The following is a 24875-nucleotide window of genomic DNA, read 5'->3' on the forward strand; positions in this document are numbered from 1 at the left end:
GGATGGAGATGGCGGTGCAATTCCATGAACACTGCAACTACAAAAACACATTGACTACACAACAAAATGGCCACCATGCCCCTTGGCTGGGCAACTGACCTTGGCCTAGTCTTTTTATTGGTTGGTTGGTTGGTTTTCTTTCTTTTCTTTCTTTCTTTTTTTGGTTTCATGTTTTAACTCTCTCTCCAAAGCATGGAAGGAGATAGGTTTTTGCACGTCTGCAGGAAGGTACTAGTTAAAGAAAAATAAAATCTCACTGCTTACAAATCTGGCATTGGAGCAGCAGTTCTGCTAGCCGGTGAGATTACCCTGGGTTGCACAAATAAGTGTTAATAGGTATTTCCTGTCTTGGATGAAATGAATGTGATGCGTTTAAAAGCAGGGCCTGAAGTGCTAATACTTTACAAGAGCCTTCTTTTTAAAGACTTAAGTGTACAGTGGTACCTTGAGTTACAAATGCCTCAGGATACAAATGCTTCAGGTTACAAACTCCTGTAACCTGGAAGAGTTACCTCGCGTTGAGAACTTTGCCCCAGGATGAGAACGGAAATTGTGTGCCGACGACGCAGTGGCAGCCAAGAGGCCCCATTAGCTAAAGCACACCTCTAGTTAAGAATAGTTTCAGGTTAAGAACGGACCTCTGGAATGAATTAAGTTTGTAACTAGAGGTACCACTGTATTTGGTTGTGAAAGGGTGCTTCTGGCCGACTTTTCAAGATATTCATCTTGATCTGTTTGCAGGGAGATTACACAATGCTGGCTATTTAATAAGCATTCATTCTGATTGTTTGCGAAGGGGTTAGACAATGTTGCATCAAGTGTTGTCCTATAGTTCCCAGTGCATTTTCATGTCACTTTCCTTACTGCAATAAATCCAATCTTTTGGGGAATCGGTTATGTTGCACAAGACATCCCAATCAACTATAATTGTGAAACCTGAATTTACCAGCATGTGACCAAATTCTACCCCAAAACGGTGACAGCCTGGAACTCTAATCTTAGAGGGAAGTCAGATTCAAATTTCACACGCAGCTCTGGGTGGTGGTGAGCCCTACATGATTTGCATTAACAGTAGAGCTAATCAAGCTTGTTTCTTTTGGAGTGCAGATGCACAACTCCCGATGTTGTACAATCAGATGAAAAGTAATGCGAACAGTGGCTTGGAGAGTTACAAAGAGAAAGCAACTGGGGAGCTCCTAAATTCCCAAAGAATTGTGTGGAAATTTTTTAGATGGCAGGCAAAGAGTTAGTAAGCTGGCCTCCTGTGCCCTTTTCCAGTCACTCTGGCAAAGCTCCAAGTGGCTTGTATGCTTCTCTAGTTACTAGTTATTCTCTAGTTATTCCCTGTTACTCAGGAAATAAGTAATTTTGTGGACTATGGCCTGTAGACGCTTGTTGCTGCTCAACAGGACAGTGGCTTTCTAAGTTGACCCAGTATTGTTACAGTATAAGGGAGACAACGGTAGATGACTAGGGAAGGGCCTTAGGTCTTTGGTGAGGCATCAGCTTGCATGCAGAAGATCCCAGGTACAGTTCCTGGTATATCCACATAGATCTGGAAGAGACCGTGGTCTGGAATCCCAGAGAGCCCTGTCAGTCAGTGTAGACCGGAGGTCGCCAACGTGGTATCCCTCTAGATTTTGTGCACTACAACCCTCAACATCCCTGACCATTGCCCATGCTGGCTGGAGGTGATGGGAGTTGTAGTCCAAAACATCTGGAAGGCACCACATCGGTTAGCTCTGATGTAGACAATACTGAACTAGATGGTCCAATGAATGATCTGACTTGGCATAAAGCAGTTCCTATATTAATTGGACCTTCACAGCCAAGATGTGAGGACAAAACCAGCAGGATATCTCTCTACCTCAGAGATCTTTCAAAACATCTCTTCCCCAAACAAGAAGTGAGTGACTAAAATCCTTTCCCCTCCCATTCCCCTTTCTCCTAGTTGCTCTTATTTTAAAGCAGAGAGTTCAGAAACATACTACTGATTTGCTTCCCCATTTGAGGTACATTAACTTTGACTAATTTAGAGTTAGTTCTTCTGTTGCCAAGATCAGGAAGTTAAAGTCGGCCATTTTGCCTCAGTTATATATTTTTTAAAAAAAGCATCGAGAGACTACAGAACTATAATTCTATAGTTTTATAGTATATGATATATATAGTCAGACAAATGTGCTGAGAAATCAAGAATGCTACAGCCTTTGTCTTTCTGCTGACATCATCAGCAAAAATATGCTTATAGATGAGTCTAATAAAATGCTTGGTAACTTAGCCTAAAAATGGGTTCCTTTGAAAACTGGACCTCATCTGTAAATTGTCATTGGGAACAGATTTAGAACTCTTTCTACTATCCAAGCTCATTTGCTTGTGAGTTCAGTGGGCGGTTCAACACTGATGTTTACTTGTAGGCACAAAACCTTTGGTAAAAGGAGTGTAACTGAAACCAGAAATGATGCTTTGTCAAATATTTGGGGTGGGGTGTGAGGGAAATAGAGCTTCCAAATATCAATATCAAAGGTTCTAGTTGGATGTTTTTCTTTCTTTCTTTTTTAATTCTTAGGCTTCTTTCTTTTTTATTGTGGACTTACTTGGCCTTTGACAGATGTTTTGGGCTAAGTATTTCAGTATTGCCTTCCTTTCCTATTCGGGCTCCATGCAACATGAAAGCATTAAAAAGAAGACCAAAGCACAGAGTCATGCCCAGAATTCAGATTTCAGATTTGGACAAAAGTATTTCATTTCAGGATTTCAAGCCCAAATCATTGGCTTGCTGGCAATCCCATTTTTAAAATAAAAATAAAAATCCAGCTATTAATGTACCTGCTAAACGGTTACCCAGAATATGATTATGTCTTAAACAATAGTTTTTAGAATTACAGAATATTTGCTATAAAACCAATTGATTTTGTATCATTGTCATAGCAAAGGTGTTGTAAACATGTTTCGATCCATGGGAAACCACTGTAAACCAGCTGTAAATCCTATAGATAAATGCTTTTTTCTCATTTATAAAATGCATCAAACTGGTTGCTAACAAACAGTAAACCCGTTGCAGTTTTATAATAAACCAGTCTTAAGCTTGTAGCAAAAATGTAAACATGTTGTAACATAGCAAAATTATTTTAAGTTGGTTAGTAAATCACTAGTAAATCTGTAGTTAATCTGCTTTAAGTCTACATAAAGCCTATAGCAAATTTTCTCTAATACTCATATCAAACATTTCATAAATAAGTTGTAAAGCATGTGCTGTAAAACGGATACATGGTTCTGTCAAAACTGTTATAAAACTCCAAATTAAGTCAATATAAAGTAGAATAAGCTATATACGAACAGCTTAATACGTTGGCTGATGCTTAAATCTCTGTTAACATCAACATCCATAAAACTGTTGTAATTTGGGAAGGGAACACCCTATAGTAAATATATGCTAGTAAACACATCCACAGTAGTTCTCCAATGACAGCTAATTTTTATATGTCAGATAAGTATGTGAACATTTTGTAATAAAATAATTAGGATATACTACAATATGTTTTATACATGAAGCCCACACACAGCATATTTGCAACCTTATCCCGATTAAACTGTTTTAGGCAGTTTCAACTGCAAAGGAGGACCAAATTTTAAATATTTCATAACACAGTGGCCAGAAATGTAAAGCTATTTTAAGCATCATGTAGAGCCACGGTCAAGTTGCATTTTCAAACTGTGTTTTAAAAGATTTCCAGTGTTTTCACCTAAGATCTAGCTTCCTAAATCAGTATTATAATGGAGTGTCCAAAAGTTAATATTATCAGAGAACAGAGTTTGCCGCAACTCTTTTGTAAATCTATTGCAAACACATTTGTAGGCATTGTTCGCAATAGATTTACGTATGAGGTCTAGAATTTAAACATGGCACCAGAGTACAATACCCAAAATGTATATGAAATGGTGTCCTTTAAAGAAACCTGTAATGAACCTATAGTATACTCAGAGGTAAAAAAAGATAAACAGTAGGTTTATTTGAGGCTGGTTTTCCCAAAGATGGCATGGTTAATGTAAAGATCGCTTTGTCAAAAAGTCAGCCTGCCTGGCACATAAGGTTCAGCTTTCAAGTGAGAAACCAATCCAAAAATATAAACCTGTGCAAGTTGTGTTGTAAGCCTCATAGTAAACCTATAGTAAATCTCTAACCTGTCTTAAGCTGCTAGGTAAGCTTCCTTCTTTTTCACACAGTGGATAAAAAACAGAGGGGTGTTTTATTTTCGCTCTCTTGGAGATGTTTCTTTTGTTTTCAACAGGATATGGCTCTGAGAGAAGAGAGAGGCTCACAGGCTCTCCCCCTCCCCACACACGTGCACATTTTCAGGGGTGCCTCAACCACACACTCCCATTCGCTCTGGACGGGAGAAGCAACTGTTGCCAGATCCTTCGGCCAACAAGGAAGGGGCATCAAGAGGTCTTTATGCCAACCGCCACATCCACCTCTTCTTCAGGCTGCAGGGTGTGCCACTGGGCAATGGGTCTCCGAGGATTGGCCAGCATGTCGGACCAATGGCGCAGCTCAGCCCCCGTGGCGTTGCAGCCCACAAAGATCTTCCCGATGGCTTCGTTTTTGCCCAGTTTGTCATAATCCAGGACCGTCAGAACAACCTGGACTTTCTGTGAAAGGGGGGGGGGGGAAACAGGCATGATCAGCAGCAGAAGAGCAATAGGCAAGCGTAACCCTCTCCCTTCCCTCCATTTCCCACCTACAACTCTTCCCATCATTTACTCTCTCACACAGCTTGGCTTCCAGATGCATCTTTGCCAAATTGCTAGGGGATAGCACTTGGGGAGTGGAGGTGAACAGTTTACCGGTGTATAGTGGCTGGTGGGTAAAGGATTAAGCATTCTCTGCTGAAAACTTCACCCTCTCCCCACCGCTTTGCCAAAACAATCGGGTCCTTATTATCTGAAGGAAACAAGATTTAAGTACTTTTGACCTGGGGAGAGGTTAGGACATTAATTTTAATGAGGCTATGTCTTTCCAGCTCCTTAAAGCCTGGAGCTTTTCAAAGGGTTGCATACTGAAGTGGGGGGGGGGGTATCTAGAAAAGACTGGTACATAACCCAGAACTAGCAGATTCTATCGTGATTTGAGGACTGGGTTTCTTTCTACTCACAGGAGCATATGAGGGATGCCGTGATTATCCCTTTTATCAATTATTCTTTTAAAAGTGAGATTGCCATAATTTGTAATGGCAAAGAAGTGTTCTGAAGATGTCAAGGCTCTTTCCAAATGTTATCATTAATCCACCCAGAGTGGGGGTGGGGGTGGGGGTGGGAGGATGTGCAAGTATTTTTACAGCCAGAACTCTCAGAATGAAGAACGATCCACAACAGTTCAGCACCCAGGCAATAATAATAGCAAGCCAGTTAGCTATCTGAACATGCAGTGGATCAGTGACGAGAAACAGCAAACTAGTTTGCCCAATATGTCCTGACTTGGGCCCAAACAAATACACAAATGTAGATGCAAACTAACCAGACAGAAACCCTTATGCAAAATTCAGCACTTGTGCATAAGTGTAAAAAAGTAACTTTCTAGCAAGATTGCAAAAAGTTTGTCCACACATCTCCAGTTCAGAATTTACTGCCTTTGGGTGAAATGGGGGGTGGGGGTGGAGAGAAGGGTGGGGGGTTACCTGGATTTGTTCAAATGGCACCTCAAAACTGAACGACTCGTTGTAATAGGGATTCAGTGTGTTTTTCTTAATGGTTGTTTTCTTCTTCTTGATACGTTTCCCTCCTTGCATGAGATGGATTTTAACATAGGGGTCTGGGATAGGAGTAGAAAGATATTTCAGAATCACACAGGGGTTCCATTATGCAATGTATTGCGGAAGATCTATGTTCCCATCTCCCCCACCGCTAATGAATTGTGATTTTGATGTCTATTGAAGGGCCACAGCTAAGAGGTAGTAGAACACCTGTGCTCTGCATGCAGAAGGTCCATGGTTCAATTCCGGGCACCTCCAGGTATGGCTGGGAGAGAGCCCTGTTTGAAATCCTAGAGGGCAGCTGCTGGTAATAAGAAGAAAAGCAACAGTCCATCTAGTCCAGCACTCTGTTCTTATAGGACTCAGCTATACAGCTGCAAATAAAACGTTTTAAGTGTGTTGTAAAGTGCAATATACAAATGTGACACTAGATGGCAACAGTGAGTTATAGGCAAATTCAATATATTTTTCAAAACATTAAAAAAAGCATTTTCACAGTACAGTATTTTTTTATTATGTGAGTAGATTCCATACCAAGTGGCCACCCAGATGCCCATGGGGTCATGATGATGATTGTGCTTTTTATTATTTATATGACGCCCATTTGACTGGGTTGCCCCAGCCACTCTGGGTGGCTCCCAACAAAATATGAAAAACACAATAAAACATCCAACAAAAAAATTTCCCTATGCAGGGCTGCCTTTAGATGTTTTCTAAAAGTCATGTAGTCATATAGTTGTTTATCTCCTTGACATCTGACGGGAGGGCGTTCACGCCACAGCAGACAGTAAGACATACTGAGAAGGCCTGGTTTCCTGTAACTTCAATTCTCGCAATGAGGGAACCGCCAGAAGGCCCTCTGAGCTAAACCTCAGTGTCCGGGCTGAACGACACTCCTTCAGGTATACTGGGCCGAGGTCATTTAGGGCTTTAAAGGTCAGCACCGACACTCTGAATCATGCTTGGAAATGTACTGGGAGCCAATGCAGATCCTTCAGGACCAGTGCTATATGGTCTTGGCAGCCACTCCCAATCACCAGTCTAGCTACCGCATTTGGGATTAGTTGTAGTTTCTGAATCACCTTCAAAGATAACCCCACATTGAGTGCATTATAGTAGTCAAAGTGGGAGATAATCAGAGCATGTACCACTCTGGCAAGACAATGTTCAGGCAGGTAGGGTCTCAGCCGTCACACCATGTGGAGCTGGTAGACAGCCTCCCTGGACACAGAATTAACCTGAGTTTCCATGGACAACTGTGAGTCCATAGCAACAACACTCTCCTCACCTGTGACTCCCCAGCAACAGTGGAAGTTAAATATTGTCTGTCGAGGATAAGCTTATACTGAGCTGGGAAGGCCAATGCTCTAATTCGGTATATAACAACCACAACCACCAATTAGACCCACAAATATGAAAATATACTTGCAATCCACTTCAAAGAAAAAATACATATTTAAAAAAGAGTAGCAAACCATAATACCACAGCACAACCGGTTATAGATCTGCTTCAGCCATTAAGTCTTTTTCACAAATGGCCCCATTAGTCATAGAAACATAGAATCATGGAACTAAGTCTTTAGGAAAGGTTTCCAACTAAAAGAAACCCATGCTATGTCCTGATTCAGTTTACCACAATGGTGAGTTCTTACCTGAAAGGCCCCCCACATCCATTTTTTTCAGGTTTTTCGCTTCTAGCACAATAACTGTCAGCTTCCCAGCCGTAGGGACATACCGGAGAGAAAAGCAAATGTCTCCCAGCTTCTCGTGCTACAGAAAGGAAAATAGGGCTAGTTTAGAGCGAGGATGGAAGCACCAAGAGACAGTCTCCATATTCAAGGGGTGGGTGGGTGATTTAGTGCAGGCAAAACCCTTCAAATGGTTGGCAGCCTCCTCCCTGCCATCCACAGGATGCCAATTCTGTGGTCAGGACTCATGTGAGTCTCCTCCGCACAGCCCCAGATGTTGAATCATACAAACTCCACATGCCAGCAAGGTGAGGCAGTTAGAGTGTGGATAAATGAGAGCACAAAGTCCACCACTGGCCTAAATTACCTCACAGGTTTGTTGCAAGCAAAAAAAACCTGGAGAGTGCAGGAGAGCCATATGTGCTGCCTTGAACTCCTTGGTGGGATATTAATGTTAAATAAATGGGATATAAATGTAAATGTAAATAAATAAACAAGTAAAATCATCCCAGCTATCTGATGCCAGCTGTTTATGGAAAAGAAGAAGAGTTTGGATTTGATATCCCGCCTTTCACTCCCTTTAAGGAGTCTCAAAGCGGCTAACATTCTCCTTTCCCTTCCTCCCCCACAACAAACACTCTGTGAGGTGAGTGGGGCTGAGAGACTTCAGAGAAGTGTGACTGGCCCAAGGTCACCCAGCAGCTGCATGTGGAGGAGCGGGGAATCGAACCCGGTTCCCCAGATTATGAGTCTTACTTACCCTTCACTCTAAGGTCCCAGGGTGAATTGCAACAATTAAAACACAATGTTAAAAACTGATTTAAACAACTCACAATCACAGAAACGAGGTGGGTCCTACAAGTATCAAAAGCTGGGGTAATAAGCTGTGAGTTCAGAATTCACCGAAATAACATGTAAAGAGCCCCAACTTTGATGTTCAAACCCGCTTTCAGAGTCAGGCACTTCTGAAAGAGGGTCCACCCTGATGGATCCCTACCTCTTCTTTCTCCGCCGACTGCAGGTCCCGCCACTCTTCAATGACATGGGCCAGGTCCACCGTGTTCATGGGGATGCGTATCTCACCAATGGCATCGTGCTTGGAGAAGCGGTCAAAGTCATAGACGGCCATGACGAGGGTCTTGCCGCCCAGTTCCGAGTAGGGGACCTAAAGGCCAAGCACAGAACGGGTTGATTAAATGGCAGGCGGCATCGCAAGGGTGCGGAACCTCCCTCCTGAGGGTCAAATGTGACCCTCTGGACCTATCAGTCTCTCAGAACTCTCAGCAGGCCCCACCCCCTCTGCTCAGGCCACACCCCTCACAGGCTCTGCTTTGCCCCCTGAGTGTTTTGGCCTGGCTGGAAGGTGTCCTTCAACAATGATGATGTTTCTTCCTTGCCTGGATGGAGGATTCAAAGGGAGTTATTAGTGTCTGGGTAGGCACTGGCTACTGTCCTAAGGAAAAATTTTCAATTTTTGCCCCGCCCACCCCTGGCTCCGCCCACCACTGATATATGGCCCATGGTAGTTTGCCCTGAAGGGAATGTTGCGTCCCCCTGCCTCTGTGCTATTGGTCGATTCAGCGGTAAAACTGTGTGATAGGGTGGGGAGGGAGAAGAGGATCCGCAAAGTATGGGGAGAAACCAATGGTAAAAAAGGAAGGCGATGGAGTAGATGGGGAAGAAATGCTCAGCAAAGCTCAGGAACTTTGGCCAAGATGGGAGAGGGAACATGCAGAGGACAACTCGCCTTAAACGTGAAGGACTCGTTGAACGTGGGGTTGAGGGTTTTGCGGTGCACTTTGGTCTCGTATTTCTTCTTCTTCTCTGGGAGCAGGAAGACTTTGACGTAAGGGTCCGAGGTACCCCCAATGTCCAAGGCTGGCAGGTCAGCAGCTTGCAGAATGCCCACCACCAGCTAGGGAAAGGTTTAAGAGGAACAGAGGTAAGCTGCCTTGCCTTGGATCAGACCACTGGCCCATCCAACCCAGCTGGCAGCACTGACCATCCCTACCTGGGTGCTTTGGAAGTCATAATCAAGTGAATACTGGAGTTTCCCCAGCTTCTCCTGGGGCTTCTCTTCCTTGGGCTCCTGCAGCAGAGATGGATCCAAATCTTCTATCTCAGGCTGGACCTGGGAGGGAGGGAGGGAGGGAGGGAAGGGTCATAGCAGCCAACAGGGAAGTATTAGCATCAAAGACAGAGAGCAATCTGCACCATATATCTAAAGTACCCTGGGAACTGTAGTTCCCCCTCACACTGCTAATATTCTCACTGCCCATAAGAAACTACATGTGCTTTTAAGGTATGGTGTAGATCTGCCCAGAAATGTTGACGTATGTAACACAGCACAATCTACAATTCTTAAAACGCGCATCTTGATCAGGTATATAAAACGTATTTTGGAGGCACAGAAGCAAGCGCCTAATAAGGTAAAGATTAAGGGACCCCTGACCATTAGGTCCAGTTGTAGCCGACTCTGGGGTTGTGGCGCTCATCTCGCTTTATTGGCCGAGGGAGCCGGCGTACATCTTCCGGGTCATGTGGCCAGCATGACTAAGCCGCTTCTGGTGAACCAGAGCAGCACACAGAAATGCCGTTTACCTTCCCACCAGAACAGTACCTATTTATCTGCTTGCACTTTGAGGTGCTTTTGAACTGCTAGGTTGGCAGGAGCAGGGAATGAGCAATGGGAGCTCACCCCATCGTGGGGATTCGAACCGCCGACCTTCTGATCGGCAAGCCTGTGGTTTAACCCACAGTGCCACCCACGTCCCTCTATCAAGTGCCTAATAGGCAGTGCTAAATTGGTAGCAGCTTTTGTGTAGTTCCCTAGTTCAAAGTCAGTTTATATTTGGGTTATGGATGCCTGCATGCATGCATGCAAGTGTGCAAGTTCAGAAATATCTTAGGAAAGCGATGACTTCCCCTGGTGCCGTGAGAGGGAAGCAGCCGCCACCCTTGACTCACCTTGTCGATATAGCTCTTGCCCAGTTCCTTCACCTCCTTCATGTTGATCTGGGCCTTCACTTTGTCTTTGCCTTTCTTGCCTTTCTTCCTCTTGCCACAGCACTTTTTACAGGCGCAGAAGCAGCAGCAGAGAAGCAGGAGGCCGGCCACTATGAGGATAGTGGCCAAAGCCCAGGGCGGGACTGGAGAGGAGCAGAACAGAGAGGCCGTGAAGGTGGGTGAGCTTCAACAGCTTTTCTCTCTTTTTGGATGTAATATATATACGGTGCATCTTCTAAGTTCTGAAAGCATGTTAGTTAATGCAACAATCTTGATGACAGCCCAGTAAAGCAGGCCAGAATTATCATCCCCCCACCCACCCCCATGACAGAAGGGGAAATAGTGCTTTGCCTAATTATACTGGAGGAGTTGAGATTTAATTGTGAAATCCTTTACTTCAGGGGTGAGGGAACTTTTTCAGCCTTCCCTTCTCGAGCAACTTCTGTAAGATATTCTGCTACAGTTGCTTTTGGTCCTTGAATAAAAGAATCCTAATGTTCCTTGAGCTGAAATGGAACTTACTCCCTAATAAGCATGCTTAGGATATAAGCCCAAGCTTAGTAGTGAGGCCATTTCCCTAAATCTATCCAAGCCTTCCAAGCCCTTCCTCCACATGACAGTATCCTCGCAGGCCCTTGCAAGCCTTCCTGCTTTTGTGTCACTGTCACGTTTGGGGGGACACCTCCCATTTCCCCCTTCAGGCCTAAGCTCTGGCTTCTTTCTCCAGAGTTACCTAATTCCATGGAGCTCTGCCTGAAGAAAAAGCTTTTTGTCGATTATACATCTCAAAAGGTTCTGCTGATTAGGTTAGCGAAGAATAATACAGGCACCTGGACTGTTATAATGTTATATCCACACGTGGAACAAACATAAATCATCCATCTCTAGGCCATGGGGCACTAATCAGGGCTATGTATACTTTGCATTAAAACTGTTAGCCAATATAACATCCACACTACACCCTTTAGCTTCAGAGATTTGACCAATCCAAGCCCATATATTTTCAAGCAGAGCTTCACAAGGGCAGGAGGGGGTAAACAAACTGGTATTTCAGTAGTACACTCTGCAAGCTTCCTTTGCTCCACTTGTGTGGAATTAGAGGACACACACAGAGTCTTTGCGCGTTTTCTGTGCAAAAATTAAAACCAAACCCTCATTTTAGTGCCAAGAAATGCCAGCGTATGCGACTCAAATAGATTAGGCATTGTTTGTATAATATCTTGATGCCCTCTCAAGCCCGTTTCGCTCAAGCTCTACCTACTTGGCAGGTCGCTCAGCTTGTTCATGAACTTGTCTTTCAAGTCAGAAAAAACGTTCTCTTTGGTGGGCATTTCGGTGGCGTTGAGGGACGGCTCCATCTGGGACTCTGTCACCTCCGAGTCCACCTTGGCTGACCTCCGGGCAGCATTCATTGTGGAACCTGGAAGATGAGAGAGAGGGAGAAATGGCTAATTTGTTAACTACTGATGATTGCTGCAAGTGTAATCAGTTAAAAACAACAACAACAACAACAAAACCACCCTGTACAGTTTAACACCATTGACCCCCTTCCCTAAGGTAGCGTCCCTTCCTCCCTTTTAAGATCCTCTCTTTGTTTTCTCATCAAGCCTTTGACTTGTCCCTTTATACCTTATACCTAGCTGTAAACAGGTCCTGGAGCTCTGCAATGCATCTCTTAATAGGTCACACTGTCATCACCTAAGATTGGGATTGATGACCTTTTTCAGCCCGAGGTCCAGGTTCTCTTCTGGGCAACCTCCCAAGGCCCAGTGATGGGCACAGCCAGAGGCAAAAGCAGAAAGTGCAAGAAACATCACCTTTGTACAGTGGGCTTGTTTCTACACATACATACACATTTACCCTTCCTTGCCCTCCATGTAGTCAAACAAGAATCATTATCTGAGAAGGACAAAGTAATTATCAAGCCTCAAGCTTAAAAAGGTACCACACCCCTGGGGTGCAGAAAGCCACATGTTCTGGAACCCCAGGGTTTCTCACAGAGTCCTGCACACACAAAGGCTCCCCATATTGCTCCAGGCATTTGCACTGTATGGATAGACAGATGGATGCAAGCTGGATTGGGGGAATCACTCAGCACAGTCCTGTTTTTGTTGCTCATGTGTTCTCCATAACTGTGAGAAGAACATCCAAACAGAGCTAAGGTTGCTGTAAGAAATTGTGAGGTCCTATATATGACCCTTTGGTTGGCATCTAAGGCCCTTCTCTGTGTGCCACCTTCACACGAGGTCTGGAGACTGGCAATGCAAGAACTGGCCTTTTCAGTGGTGGCTCCCCACTTGTGGAATGCTCTTCCCAGGGAGACTTGCCTGTCAACACTTTATATATATATATTTTAGGCACCATGCAAAAACTTGCCTGTTTTTCCAGGCTTTTGGCCCTTAATTTGAAAGGTTTTCAAGTATTTGTGGCCTCTTTTAGTTGCGCAGGATCTGCAAGACCTATGCTTAATTTTTAAAAAAGGTTTTATTGATTGTGTTTATTGTAATTTTTTCAGTATTTCTTTTGCATCCTGGAAAGAAACTGGGAGCCAGCGCAGATCTTTAAGCTCTGGCAAGATGTGGTTGGCTCTACAAGTCTCTGTTAATAAGCTGGCTGCTGTATTCTGAGCTAGCTAGAGCTTCCAAATGATCTTTCAAGGCAGCCATCCAAGGCATTTGTCTTCTCTCTTGAATAAGCTTAGAGGTGTACAAGGTTATAATAATCCATTATTCATTTTTATTGTTTATTTTTCATTCATTTCCGTTTCCATCCATTCATAATTAGTTCATTCATTCATTGCTTTTCCCAGTGATTTTGAAAGTAAATTCAATCAGTCTTCTGCTGACTATAACTTTAGTAACGGTGTCCAGGGGAGCAGTTGCATTCATTTATTCAAGTAGAAGCTTTTATGAACGAGAGTTGCATCTGGTGAAGTAGGCTGTCACTGTGAATGAAAGCTTGCTTCCTAATAAATATGTTCATCTTTAAGGCATCACAAGACCCTGTCCTGATTTGTTCCAGAAGAACTAAAATTGCCACCCCTGTGTAAATTGTTACCAAACTCTTTGTTGTTTTATAACTTTGCCAGAACACAAAGGAAAACCCCCAGCTTTACTGTGAGATAAACTGAAAAGGACTGCTTTGCTCCCTTTAGCAGAGCAAAGAGAAGGGCGAGAGGAGATGTAATGAGGATGATTTACAAATACATCTGGGGGATTAATACAATGATGAGATGGGGGGAGCTAGGCAAAATGAGCGCATGGATAAAACCATAAACGGTTTCGCTCATTGGTTCTCTGGTTTTCTGGATCAGTTGCCCCAGGTTTGCCTATGCAGAATTGTGTTTTGATGTGAGATATTTGGGCAGGGGGGTGGGTGTGAAATGCATTAGCTCATTCTGAGCTAAAGTTTCTCATAATGCATTTTTTTGGGGGGTATAATCTCTGACACACACCCTCTCCTCTTTCTCAGAGCCTTAGAAAAAGAAAGCAAAAGTACTGCAGAATTTTCTCTGAATATTCTCCATGATTTATTTTGTTATATTAATGTTTTTTGGTGAGTGGGTGGGTGGCTACCACCCCCAAGCACACAATGCCCTGAGCTTTGCTAGGTCCAGTGCACTGTGGAGGGTGGAAAATGGTGGCTACACGGTTAGCACTTGTAGCAGCAGCAGGAAAAAAAACAAACAAAAAAAAACTTGGTAGTTCGGGGGGTGGGGTGGGAGAAAAGCTGTGATACTGCCATGGCTAATTGTGAGCCCCCATCCTGAAGAAACTGAGATAATTTACCCTCACCCTGGAAAAAAAAATCACTGAAAATGTCTGTGCCTCCTCCCCGCCCCCCCATTTCTCTTCCTTCAATTTGAGAGCCATCTGTGGCCAGCACTATGTGCAGCAGATTGAGGAAATTGACGTTATTGGTTTGTTTTTGTTCTTGTTTTCATTATAGATTTTGTGTTTTTTATATTGCAGTTTTATGTTGTGAACCACCCTGCGATCTATGGATGGTATACAATCTATGGGTGGTATACAATTTTTGATAATAATAATACTTTGTTTGAAAGCAGGAGCCTGGATCCTTGGGCTCTCATCCAATAGAACGGCAATGTTGGGAAACCTTAGCCTGAGGGCTGCATTCTGGGAGGCAAAATGAAATATATATATTTGTACAGTTGGCTGGCTTCTGCACCCCCCCCCCAATCTCTATCCTTCTGCCAGGCAGGTATGAATCCTTATCGTATCAGGACACATCCCAGCCAGGCAAAAGCACTCGCGAGGAGAGTGCAAGTGAGGGCTGTTAAGGAGTGTGGCTTCAGAGTCCTGAGGGCCACACTGGAAGGTGTGGAGGGCCAGATCTGGCTCCCCCCTCCTTGCAAAAAGCTGTAGTGCATCTACATTGCAGAATGGGGGCGTGTTGCTTCTCCTTCCCAGTCTTCTTTCTCTCAGCTTCTCTGTCACACACACACACGCCCCTCACTCAAAAACAAAGATGTTCCCTTCTGCTGAGAGCCATCTTGCCTCAATAAGGGTTTGGCGAGGGGAAGGAAGACGCAGCTGCCGGGGCGCACGGACTCCCGCGACAGGGAAGCCGCTGATTGGACGGGGGCATCTCCCCTGACGCTTGATGGACAGAAAGGCAACAGCTTGCCGAGGAGGGAGGGAGGGAGGGAGGGAGAGAGGGGGCGGCAGCCCCTCGGGGACTTTCCTCGTAATCAGGCAGGCAAGCAGGCACGTAACGCAGGGACGCAGCGCTGGATTTCAGGACCTTGGAGAGCAGCAGCGCCCGGCGGCCATGGACGAGTGCGCTATTGATCGCCTTAGGAGAGGGCTGCTGCCCCTCCTCCTCCCCTTTTAAGACACTCCATCTAGAGAACCCAGGCGTCCTGAGTGCAGCCATCTCTCCCACCCACCCCCACCCCAATCCCTGCTTTTACTACCTAGCCTTTCCAGGGAAGATCGGAGTCTGGCTCCCAGCCACTCTCCTCCCTTTTAACTCACTAGTCCTCCCGCCCCGCCTCCACAGTGCAAACCACTCAAAATGGCCTTCTCCCTAGATCCCTTTAGAGTGGTAATGATTTCCACTCTAAATAATTAAGGAGGACTGAAAAGAGCTGGGTGCGGAGGGCGAGAGGGAGCCCGAGGGAGCGCCCGCCTCGGATTATCATCCCCAGCGCTTGGCCACCGTCTCTCCGCACATCAGACTGACAGGCAGTTTCTCGTGGTTGGACACTCCCGTTTATCTCCTGACAAATAGGCCGGAACGGCCTCGGGATTCGAAAGCAGCAGCCGCCACCCGAATAAATGAATAAAAGAGCACAGTTCAAAACCCAACTTGCTCCTGGCGGCAGCATTTGAACTCAAGACTCGCGGTCTGCTTTAAAAACAACATCATCAACTTCCCTCCCCCATTCTGTATGTGGCTGAAAGGAAAACATGAAAGAGGCACGGAGAGAGCTGTGATTTGACTCTTTGATTGGGGATTTTAAGGGCGCTGTTCTGATAGCCACTCACGGGGAAATTTACTGGCTTGGTTATTATGCAGAAGCTATATGTGCTTATAGCGGTTATGAGAAAGAGCTGTGAACAAGAAAGCCTGCATTTCAGACTCCAGCTGAGCCACATAGATAGATAAATGGCGATCTGCTGTTAGTATTGATTGCGGATGCTGCTTCCCACCATTTCAATAAATAATAATAATAATAATAATAATAATAATACATCAAATGCTAGTCCTACTCAGAGTAGATCCTTTGAAGTTAATGACCTTGATTAACTTAGGAGTCTACTTTGAGTAGAACTGAATACAACCCATGCTGTACAATCCTGGCTTATAGGCAGGGCTTAAAGCATCTCCTGTTTCACATATAACGTGTATCTGGCTTAGCAAACCTCAGGCGTATTGCATAAAAATGTGGTGGAAAGAGCAGGGAAGGGGACCATGCAAACACAGTGGTTATTTGTGGTCCAATAAATCATGGTTTATTTTACTCACTGAGATCCTTCCATCTGAACTGGGCTACTGTGTGCAGGAAGAGTTAACTACAGTTCAATACACATGAAAGGATGGATGTTTGATAGAGAAGGGTGGATATTAGGGGGTTTTTTAAAGGAAAAGAAAATGGGAGCTGCATTTAACTCTCCATAGATTCAAAAAAAGAAGAGAGAGGGTTTTAAAATGTTATTACATAAATGACACTATTTATTTTTATAAGTGAAAGGGATCCAGTTATTTAAATATGCTGTGTGGGCTTGTTCTGACTGCCATGAACAGTGATGTTCACAGTCTATCAGGCACAATTTTACTTTTAAATACTGTTTCGGTTTTGATGGAGAAACTGAACGGAAGGGAAACAGCGTCTGTGGAGCCAGAAAGACACAAAGAAATCGATGGACTGACAGATGTTCTATTTATTATTAGTAGAAAGCTCTGCGCTCTCTGCTCCTGCCCTTCCCATCTCCACCTCCTGCGTCCGCCTCGCATGACAGGCCCTGAAGTCTGTCACCCACCTGCCACACTCATTCTGCCTCCCCGCCTCTGATAGCTCACAGATGGGCTTGGCACAGCTTATGCGCTTCTCCACAGCCCAAATCCTCCAGACATTGTTTCAGAAGCAAGGATTTAACACCTTGCAGCTGCTGTGCAGAGAAAGGGATGCTTGACTGCAGGAGATGATTCATGTCTTTACCAGGGGATGGTCTGGAGGCAAGCGATGCAGCTGCCTTGCTGTAGCTAAGCAGGTCTGGGCCTCACCTTTCCTCCATGGCAACACGGAAGCAAACGTTCTTCCAGGGAATCTCTCATCCAGGCGCTGAACAGACCCAGACCTGCTAAGAAACTGCATCCTGTGTCTTCTGTGCTCCCAAACAAACACCCTCCAAGCATCCTGCCACTGCAGCTACACAGGAAGGTGTCTTCTACGGAGTCAGACTATTGATCCACCCAGCTCAGTACTGTCAACTCTGACTGCCAGCAACTCTCCAGGGAGGGAGCCTCTCCCAGCCCTATGTGGAGATGCAGGGGGCTGAACCCAAGACCTTCTGCATGCCAGGCAGATGCTCTACCACTGAGGCAGGGTTCTGCCCCCAAAGGATCACAGTACCTGCGGTAAATGGGTCTTAGGTAGGGCTGGGTGATATCTGGTTTTCAACTTCTTGATGTACCACCAGCTAAACATCACAATATACTGATATATCACAATGTCTAAACTAAGGATGGAGCTAGGTACAGTGGTACCTCAGGTTAAGAACTTAATTCGTTCCGGAGGTCCGTTTTTAACCTGAAACTGTTCTTAACCTGAAGCACCACTTTAGCTAATGGGGCCTCCTGCTGCCGCTGCACGATATCTGTTCTCATCCTGAAGCAAAGTTCTTAACCTGAAGCACTATTTCTGGGTTAGCGGAGTCTGTAACCTGAAGCATATGTAACTTGAGGGACCACTGTAGATGCACTGGCTGGCTTCACGTTTTTCCCCACATTGTGATTTCTGCATAGCACGCGCACACGCACACACCATGATTTGCAATACATTGCCAGCTCAGAATTATGACACTGATATCACAATATGGATTTCAAACCGGTTTGGGACGATATATCAATATATTACCCAGCTCTATTCCTAGGTTAGAAACTCTGTTAATGTGATGTGGTACAAACAGTTCTCTAAGCAGAAACAAACATCTCTTGTGGGTCCTGTTGATCTTGGTTGCACAACACCATCTTTTCCCCATATGCATACTCATTTAGCACCAACCTTTCCTATCTGTGGCCAGGCCTCTGCCTCTGCCTCTGCCTTTTCTTTTTCTTTTTAAGAGAAACATATGAAATACAGTGGCGCCTCAGGTTAAGAACTTAATTTGTTCTGGAGGTCCGTTCTTAACCTGAAGCAACACTTTAGCTAATGGGGCCTCCCGCTCCCACTGCGCTGCCAGAGCACAATTTCTGTTCTCATCCTGAAGCAAAGCTCTTAACCCGAGGCACTATTTCTGGGTTAGTGGAGTCTGTAACCTGAAACATCTGTAACCTGAAGCGTCTGTAACCCAAGGTACCACTGTAATATGATATGAGAAATGAATGTACCTCTGAGCATGTACAGAGTGGTTTCCTTTTGCCGCTGCATCCTCTCCCCACAAACAACAGGAACTTCCTTCCCAAGCAGACGGCAGGACTCTCAAATAAATGTCTTGGGTCCATGTTAACACAAGAGGAGACCTACTGGATCAGGCCAGAGAACCAGATGCCTGTGACAAGCCTGAAAGCAGGCCCTGGGTGCAACAGAGCCTTCTCCCCGCTTGTGATACGGCTCCCCCCCCCCATACTGTAAGTTATTTGGTCAACACCTGTAACTCGCTTCCACTCCTTCAGCCCCTTGCTCTCCCCCCACCCATTTTGCTTTTCATGTGGCAGTGGCAGGGAGAGGAGATAAAATGAGGCACATTAAAGAAAATGAATCTAATTTGCTTAATTTGCCACATTTATTTATTAAGCTGACTAATTGCGGAATCTCGGTCTGTGTGCGTGTGTTTTCAGATTTCCAGAACTCCTGTTTATGCAACAGTGTGTCCTGAGATCAACCCTCTTTTTCTCCCTCCCTCCCCCCCCCCCATTTCCTGGATGAATGCGCAGTGACACCCCTCTCCCCCAAGCTCCAGCGACGCCTTCCCAACCCGGGGGCCTGTTTCCAACTTGTCCCCAGATTTCCTGTCAGCTTCGGCTTCACTCCCCGTCCTCCAGTTTGCTCATCCATACTTCACAAGGCTGTCAGAAAGGAAGAGCCTTGCTGGGAGGGAGGAACTGAAGGTGGGGGTGGGGGGGAAACTGGCCATTCCCCCCCCCCCCCCAGGAGAATTCGCTTCCTCTCTTGAGCTGATTGACTTGGGTGTGCAGGGGAGGGAATCAGATTCACAAACTAAATTCTCCCCCCTCTCAAAAGCACCTTCTCTTATTTCACGCCTGGTTTAAGTGCTGGAGTTAGTATTAGTTTTTAAGGCAGGCATAACAATAAAACTCTGAGTGGGGTGGGGAAAGCATGCAATTCGCGTAGCTATGGAGGGAACTCCTTTTTCTGTGGGGGTGCAGGGCTCAGCGTCTACAGCAGAGATGAATAACCTTGTTTTTTCCTGTTGAGAGCCATATTCCCTCGGGGGAGAGGGCAATGGTCAGGGAGGGGCTACATGCCTGCATTGAGAGGTTGGCAGGACCAGAAGGAAGAGTGGGTGAGGCTCCTCCTTCCTCTCTCTTTCTGCCACCGCTTTTCTCTCTTCCTCATGCCTCTGTGTACCACACCTTTCTCTCCCTTCGACACCCTTCTCTATGTGTCAACCCTTCTCTCTCTCTCTCTCTATCACTTTTTTCCCACCACCCCTTTCTCTCACACTCTTCTTTCTCCCTGCCCAGTGGGCTGACAGATGAGAGACTTCACTCTTGCCAGTCCTTCTTCCACCATCCCCTCCTCCTTCTCTATTTCTCTCCTTCTAGTGTCCCCTTCACACACAAAATGAGGCTGAAGGTTTTTCCTGCAGTTAGGCTGAGGGTTACATGCAGCCCTTGACCCACAGGGCCCTCGCTTTCAATCCCTAGCCTGCTCCAGTACAAACACTTTAAAGGTAAAGGGACCCCTGACAATTAGGTCCAGTCGTGGCTGAGTCTGGGGTTGTGGCGCTCATCTCGCTTTATTGGCCGAGGGAGCCAGGGTACAGCTTCCGGGTCATGTGGCCAGCATGACTAAGTTACTTCTGGCGAACCAGAGCAGTGCACGGAAACGCCATTTACCTTCCCACCAGAGCGGTACCTATTTATCTATTTGCACTTTGACGTGCTTTCGAACTGCTAGGTTGGCAGGAGCAGGGACCGAGCAATGGGAGCTACCCCATTGTGGGGATTCGAACCGCCGACCTTCTGATCAGGAAGTCCTAGGCTCTGTGGTTTAACCCACAGCGCCACCCGCGTCCCACAAACACTTTAGCTAACCCTATTTACAAGGGACAGTTCCCATTTTCTAATCATGACCCCTATTGAAATACTGTCTCTGTAATCCCCACCTCCCCTTTTGTGGTAAGGACTTTTACCATTTGTTGCCAGGGCTAGTCACAAGAGCAGTCATGCTTTGAGATTCAGCCACCTCCTTCCCAATTAACACTAAGCAAGTCAATGAGTGTATCTCATCTCCAGAGAGCGTGCATGTAAATTCCTGCACATTAACATTAAGGCTCTGAGCACTGAACAGCTTGCCATCTCACCCGCTGCAGCTTCACGCATTGTGTGTGAAGGTATCAGCAGCAGCACATTACTTGGGTATCTTCAGCAGGGATGGAGAAGAACCAGCGGTCATCTGGATGTTGTTGGCCTGTCTGTTGGCCATGATGAGTAGGGCTGATGGGAGCCTGAGTCATACAACCTCTGGAGGGTCATTAGGCCCCACCCCACCCCCTAATCATCAACGTTGCCTATGCTTGTTTTGTGACTGGTTTATGAAGCCTGGCTCCTGACTCTTGTCTCAACAGCACTACTTTGAACATCTCATCCAGGAAGTTGGGAACACTGTCTTCGAACAGAGGAACAAAGCATTAAGACCTTGCTCTTAATGTTGTAAACAGCAAGGAACATAATAGCCAGAGTGGATGGCAAAGGCCCAGACTCATTTTTCCCTCTCTGCCTCTTCCCCCTCCAAGAGCAGATGTCTTACCAGATTAGCAGTTTCAGTCTCTTGCCTTGTGGGTGGCTCACACTTACTCGCATTACACGTTGTGAAGTGTCAAGGAATAGATTTGGGGGGGGGGGGGTAAGACAGAGAAGAGCATTTCCTTGCTGAGCTGATGGTTGTTCCAGCAAAGGTTCACCTTCTTTACACAACAGATCTTTGGACTCAGTCAGTCTCACACGGCCGGCCCTACTGTGAGACAGGGTGCACCAGCCTGTTCCTGGAGGCAGATTGTAGGGTGCCACTAAAGAAGAACAATTTATCAATTGCCTAGTAATTCATGATCTTTCCCTCACACTACTAAGTTTGTAATGTTTTGTAGGGTCAACCCGGTCAGATGGGCAGGGTACAAATAATAAAATTATTGTTGTTGATGGTGATTAGATCAATCAGTTAAAACTACCCTGTTTCGAATAAAAATGCAACTGCATTAATTGGAATATCTATCACAAACTTGGGGGAGGGGGAAGCCAGCTTCTCCATTGAAGGGGATTCGTGTTCTAAGATGGCAATGGCTGTGCAACATGAGTCATGATGTCTGGGTACAATGTCCAGCACTGGAAGTGGTATGACTCTAAATGCCACTTGCTCAGAATCACAAGTAGGGAGAATTGCTCAGGTCCTGCTGGTGGTCTTCCCAAAGGCCTCTGGTTGGCCATTGTGAACAGGATTTTGGACGCAATGGGCCTTTGAAGTGGGCCATCTTATGACCTTATGAGCACAGCCAGTGAAGTATGTATCTTTCCCTCTTCAGCAATATTATTTATTCACAGGTGCATTTATACAGATGTAATAAATTGCAGTTGTCTTCAGTTCATCAGCTAGAACTCAAACAACACATCCAACATCCTGTTTTTCCGCAGTGGCTAAGCAGATGCCTCCAGGAAGCAAACAAGCAGAACCCAAAGGCAACAACCTGCCCTAGCTGCTTGGCTAATCCCGGGAGGTTATATTATCCTTGAATATGGAAGCCTATTTAGCTTTGGTGGACAAACAGGGCTTTGAAGCCACCTAAACCAGGAATCACCACCACCACATGGCAATGAATTCTGTAAGTTGATTTTTCAAAATAGGATAAAGGTAAGTGAACCATTGGGACGCAGGTGGCGCTGTGGGTTAAAGCCTCAGCGCCTAGGGCTTGCTGATCGAAAGGTCGGCGGTTCAAATCCCTGCGGCGGGGTGCGCTCCCACTGCTCGGTCCCAGCGCCTGCCAACCTAGCAGTTCAAAAGCACCCCTAAGTGCAAGTAGATAAATAGGGACCGCTTACCAGCGGGAAGGTAAACGGCGTTTCCGTGTGCGGCTCTGGCTCGCCAGAGCAGCGATGTCACGCTGGCCACGTGACCCGGAAGTGTCTCCGGACAGCGCTGGCCCCTGGCCTCTTAAGTGAGATGGGCGCACAACCCCAGAGTCTGTCAAGACTGGCCCGTACGGGCAGGGGTACCTTTACCTTTAAGTGAACCATACTTGTTTTTACTAGGGTTGTTTATATACTGCTCTTAATTTAGACCAGGGGGTCACCAACAGTTTTTAGGGCCATTATTTTTTTTGAAGTACCATGGGCACAACCCACTCTGGTCACTTCTTGCTTACCATTCTTCCACCCAAAGAGACAGAAAATACACATGTGTGTACTCAGAAACACACTTCACTTTCCCAAGGGATCTGTGTAAAAGTTGAATCTGGCAGAATTCATCCGAGCCACCATGAAAAGCACATAGAGCTGACACAGGAAGTGGGAAAGAGAACCACTCTTTCCACTTCCTCCTTCATCTCTATGTATTTTTCAAAGGAGAAAAAGGTATCCATCCTTGCGGGAGCCAAGCGAAGACCTCAAGGGTGCCATGCCACTAACAGGTACCACATTGGCAACTCCTTATTTAGGAAATCCCTGAGCAGGTTCACAAATCAGGATGTTCAGTCTACATCACAAAATCAGCCTGTTAGTTTGTCGAGCTCGTGGACAGGCTGCTTTGAAGGCTTATTTTGGTGACATTTTCCCTCTGGGGCAGCAAATAGGGCAGACACAGACAAGGACTCAGCATCCCAACTAAGACTGTGCCATAACTTTACAAGTAAGGCGATATTGTGTGGCATCAGCACAGAGCTCATCCAAGTGGAGACGGCAGAGAGAGTGCCATAATTACATCCCAATGGCTGTGCCAGCCATTCTATTCAAAGAAATTAACACAGAGACAAACATTTCAGGCTGACTGCCAAACAAACCCCCCCAAGCAACTGGTAGCCAGTGGAGTAATGAGTTAGAACATGTCTGAGGCCTTTCTGCTGAGCCCTGGCCTACCACCACCTAGTGAGATGTGAGATGGGAAAGGAAAATAAGTGGCAGGAATACTCAAGATCCGTATTATAAAACAAATCAATGGTTAGACCTTCTGCCTCTATGCAACAGATCAGAAGGATGGCATCCAAATGGCTGCAAATAAGCTAACGGTTCAAAATGTTCCAGGAAAGCTCTTGGAATTCAAGAACAATTTCTGCAGCGTTCTATGGTGGGATCCACTCTTGGGGGGAAAGTTCTGTGAGCAGAGCCGAAGCTAATGACATTGCTGGGTTCAATGCAGGGCTGGCTTCTCAAACCACACAGCACAGCAAGAATCCTATACAGGTCTACAAAGAAGTCATTCCTTCTGGACAGAGTGGAGCTTACTTTGCAGTCTTTCTGCAGGAGGCAAAGAATCCAGAGGCAGATTTAGCACAGTGCGAGCTGTTTCATCGCACCGAGCGCTGAGCCTAGTGGACGGCGCAGGGCATCACAACTATGGCAGAGTGATTTGAGCAGCACAGAAGGTGAGAGGTGGGAGAGCACTGAATTGTGGCCACTGAAATTTGAAAGACCAGAGTCTGCCCCTGCTGAATCCCACCCCTGCCTGAAATCTGAACCCCAGGCTTGGTCAGCAGGCATCTTGCTGAAGCTAAGGAGCTCTGGATCTTGTAAGTGCCTGCTTAGGCATTTATCCAGGCAAAGACATCCATGCTGCTTTCAGTTTCATCGTGAAAGAGAGATGGGATATAAGATGGGATGGGATGGAAACATATCCCGGAAAACGCAGAAGGTTCCAATGGACGGTCATGATTTTTGAGGGACGGATTCAGGAACATAACAACACTTTGCATTTGCATTCGAAGTGGATTAAAGGACCCTGTTGTTGTCCCAGTGAGACAGATCCAATTATAAGTCAATAACAGACCTTTTGCAATTTGGAAAGCGATGGGGAAATGCATTGAAATGTGTGGGGTGGGTGAATCACCAATGAGAAAGATGTGTAAAATCAGGAGGAATGCAGGACGGAGGTTCACAGTTGCATCATGACAGCCCTGTAAACAGATCTGAACAAATGCTCCACAAAGACTGGACGTAGCGACGGCCTAAGCTTTGTGCAAGCAAATCAGGATGAGTGCTTAATAATAAATAGGTCACCTGGAGGAGCCCAGAGTTCCTGTTGACTAAATTACTAAATTGAGCCTGCAGGAACATTCTGGAACTCCAGCTACGAAGGAATAGGTAGGCTGACTTCAAACTATTTTTTGTGATATTAAAACCAGTGCTTTGAACTCCCTGGCTCATAACTCAACATCTCACAGGGCAATCCTCTCTTTGTCTGCTCAGAAGGAAGTCCCGTTGACTTTAATGCAGGCATGCCAACTCTAGGGGGTGTTAGCCCCCCAATATTAATTAGCAGGCGGCTCAGGACACACACCCCAATATTGAGGGGGTG

At 45.7% G+C, this 24875-nt stretch overlaps 1 protein-coding gene across 1 annotated transcript in view; it reads right to left on the reverse strand.

Moving 5' to 3' along the window:
• Positions 1 to 1963: 1963 nt before the first annotated feature.
• The window catches only part of SYT5 (synaptotagmin 5), a 28491-nt gene continuing 5579 nt past the window's right edge, over positions 1964 to 24875 (reverse strand). Inside the window, exons 2-9 of the mRNA XM_079950560.1 lie at positions 11706 to 11864; positions 10406 to 10587; positions 9450 to 9569; positions 9186 to 9353; positions 8436 to 8603; positions 7403 to 7520; positions 5676 to 5809; positions 1964 to 4650 (exon numbers count right to left, since the gene is read on the reverse strand). Of these exons, the coding sequence (XP_079806686.1) occupies positions 4441 to 4650; positions 5676 to 5809; positions 7403 to 7520; positions 8436 to 8603; positions 9186 to 9353; positions 9450 to 9569; positions 10406 to 10587; positions 11706 to 11856 (1251 nt within the window). The 5' untranslated portion in view covers positions 11857 to 11864 and the 3' untranslated portion in view covers positions 1964 to 4440. The remainder of the gene's footprint in view (positions 4651 to 5675; positions 5810 to 7402; positions 7521 to 8435; positions 8604 to 9185; positions 9354 to 9449; positions 9570 to 10405; positions 10588 to 11705; positions 11865 to 24875) is intronic.

The sequence above is a fragment of the Podarcis cretensis genome, assembly GCF_951804945.1.
Source record: "Podarcis cretensis genome assembly, chromosome: 13".
Taxonomy (NCBI): Eukaryota; Metazoa; Chordata; class Lepidosauria; order Squamata; family Lacertidae; genus Podarcis; species Podarcis cretensis.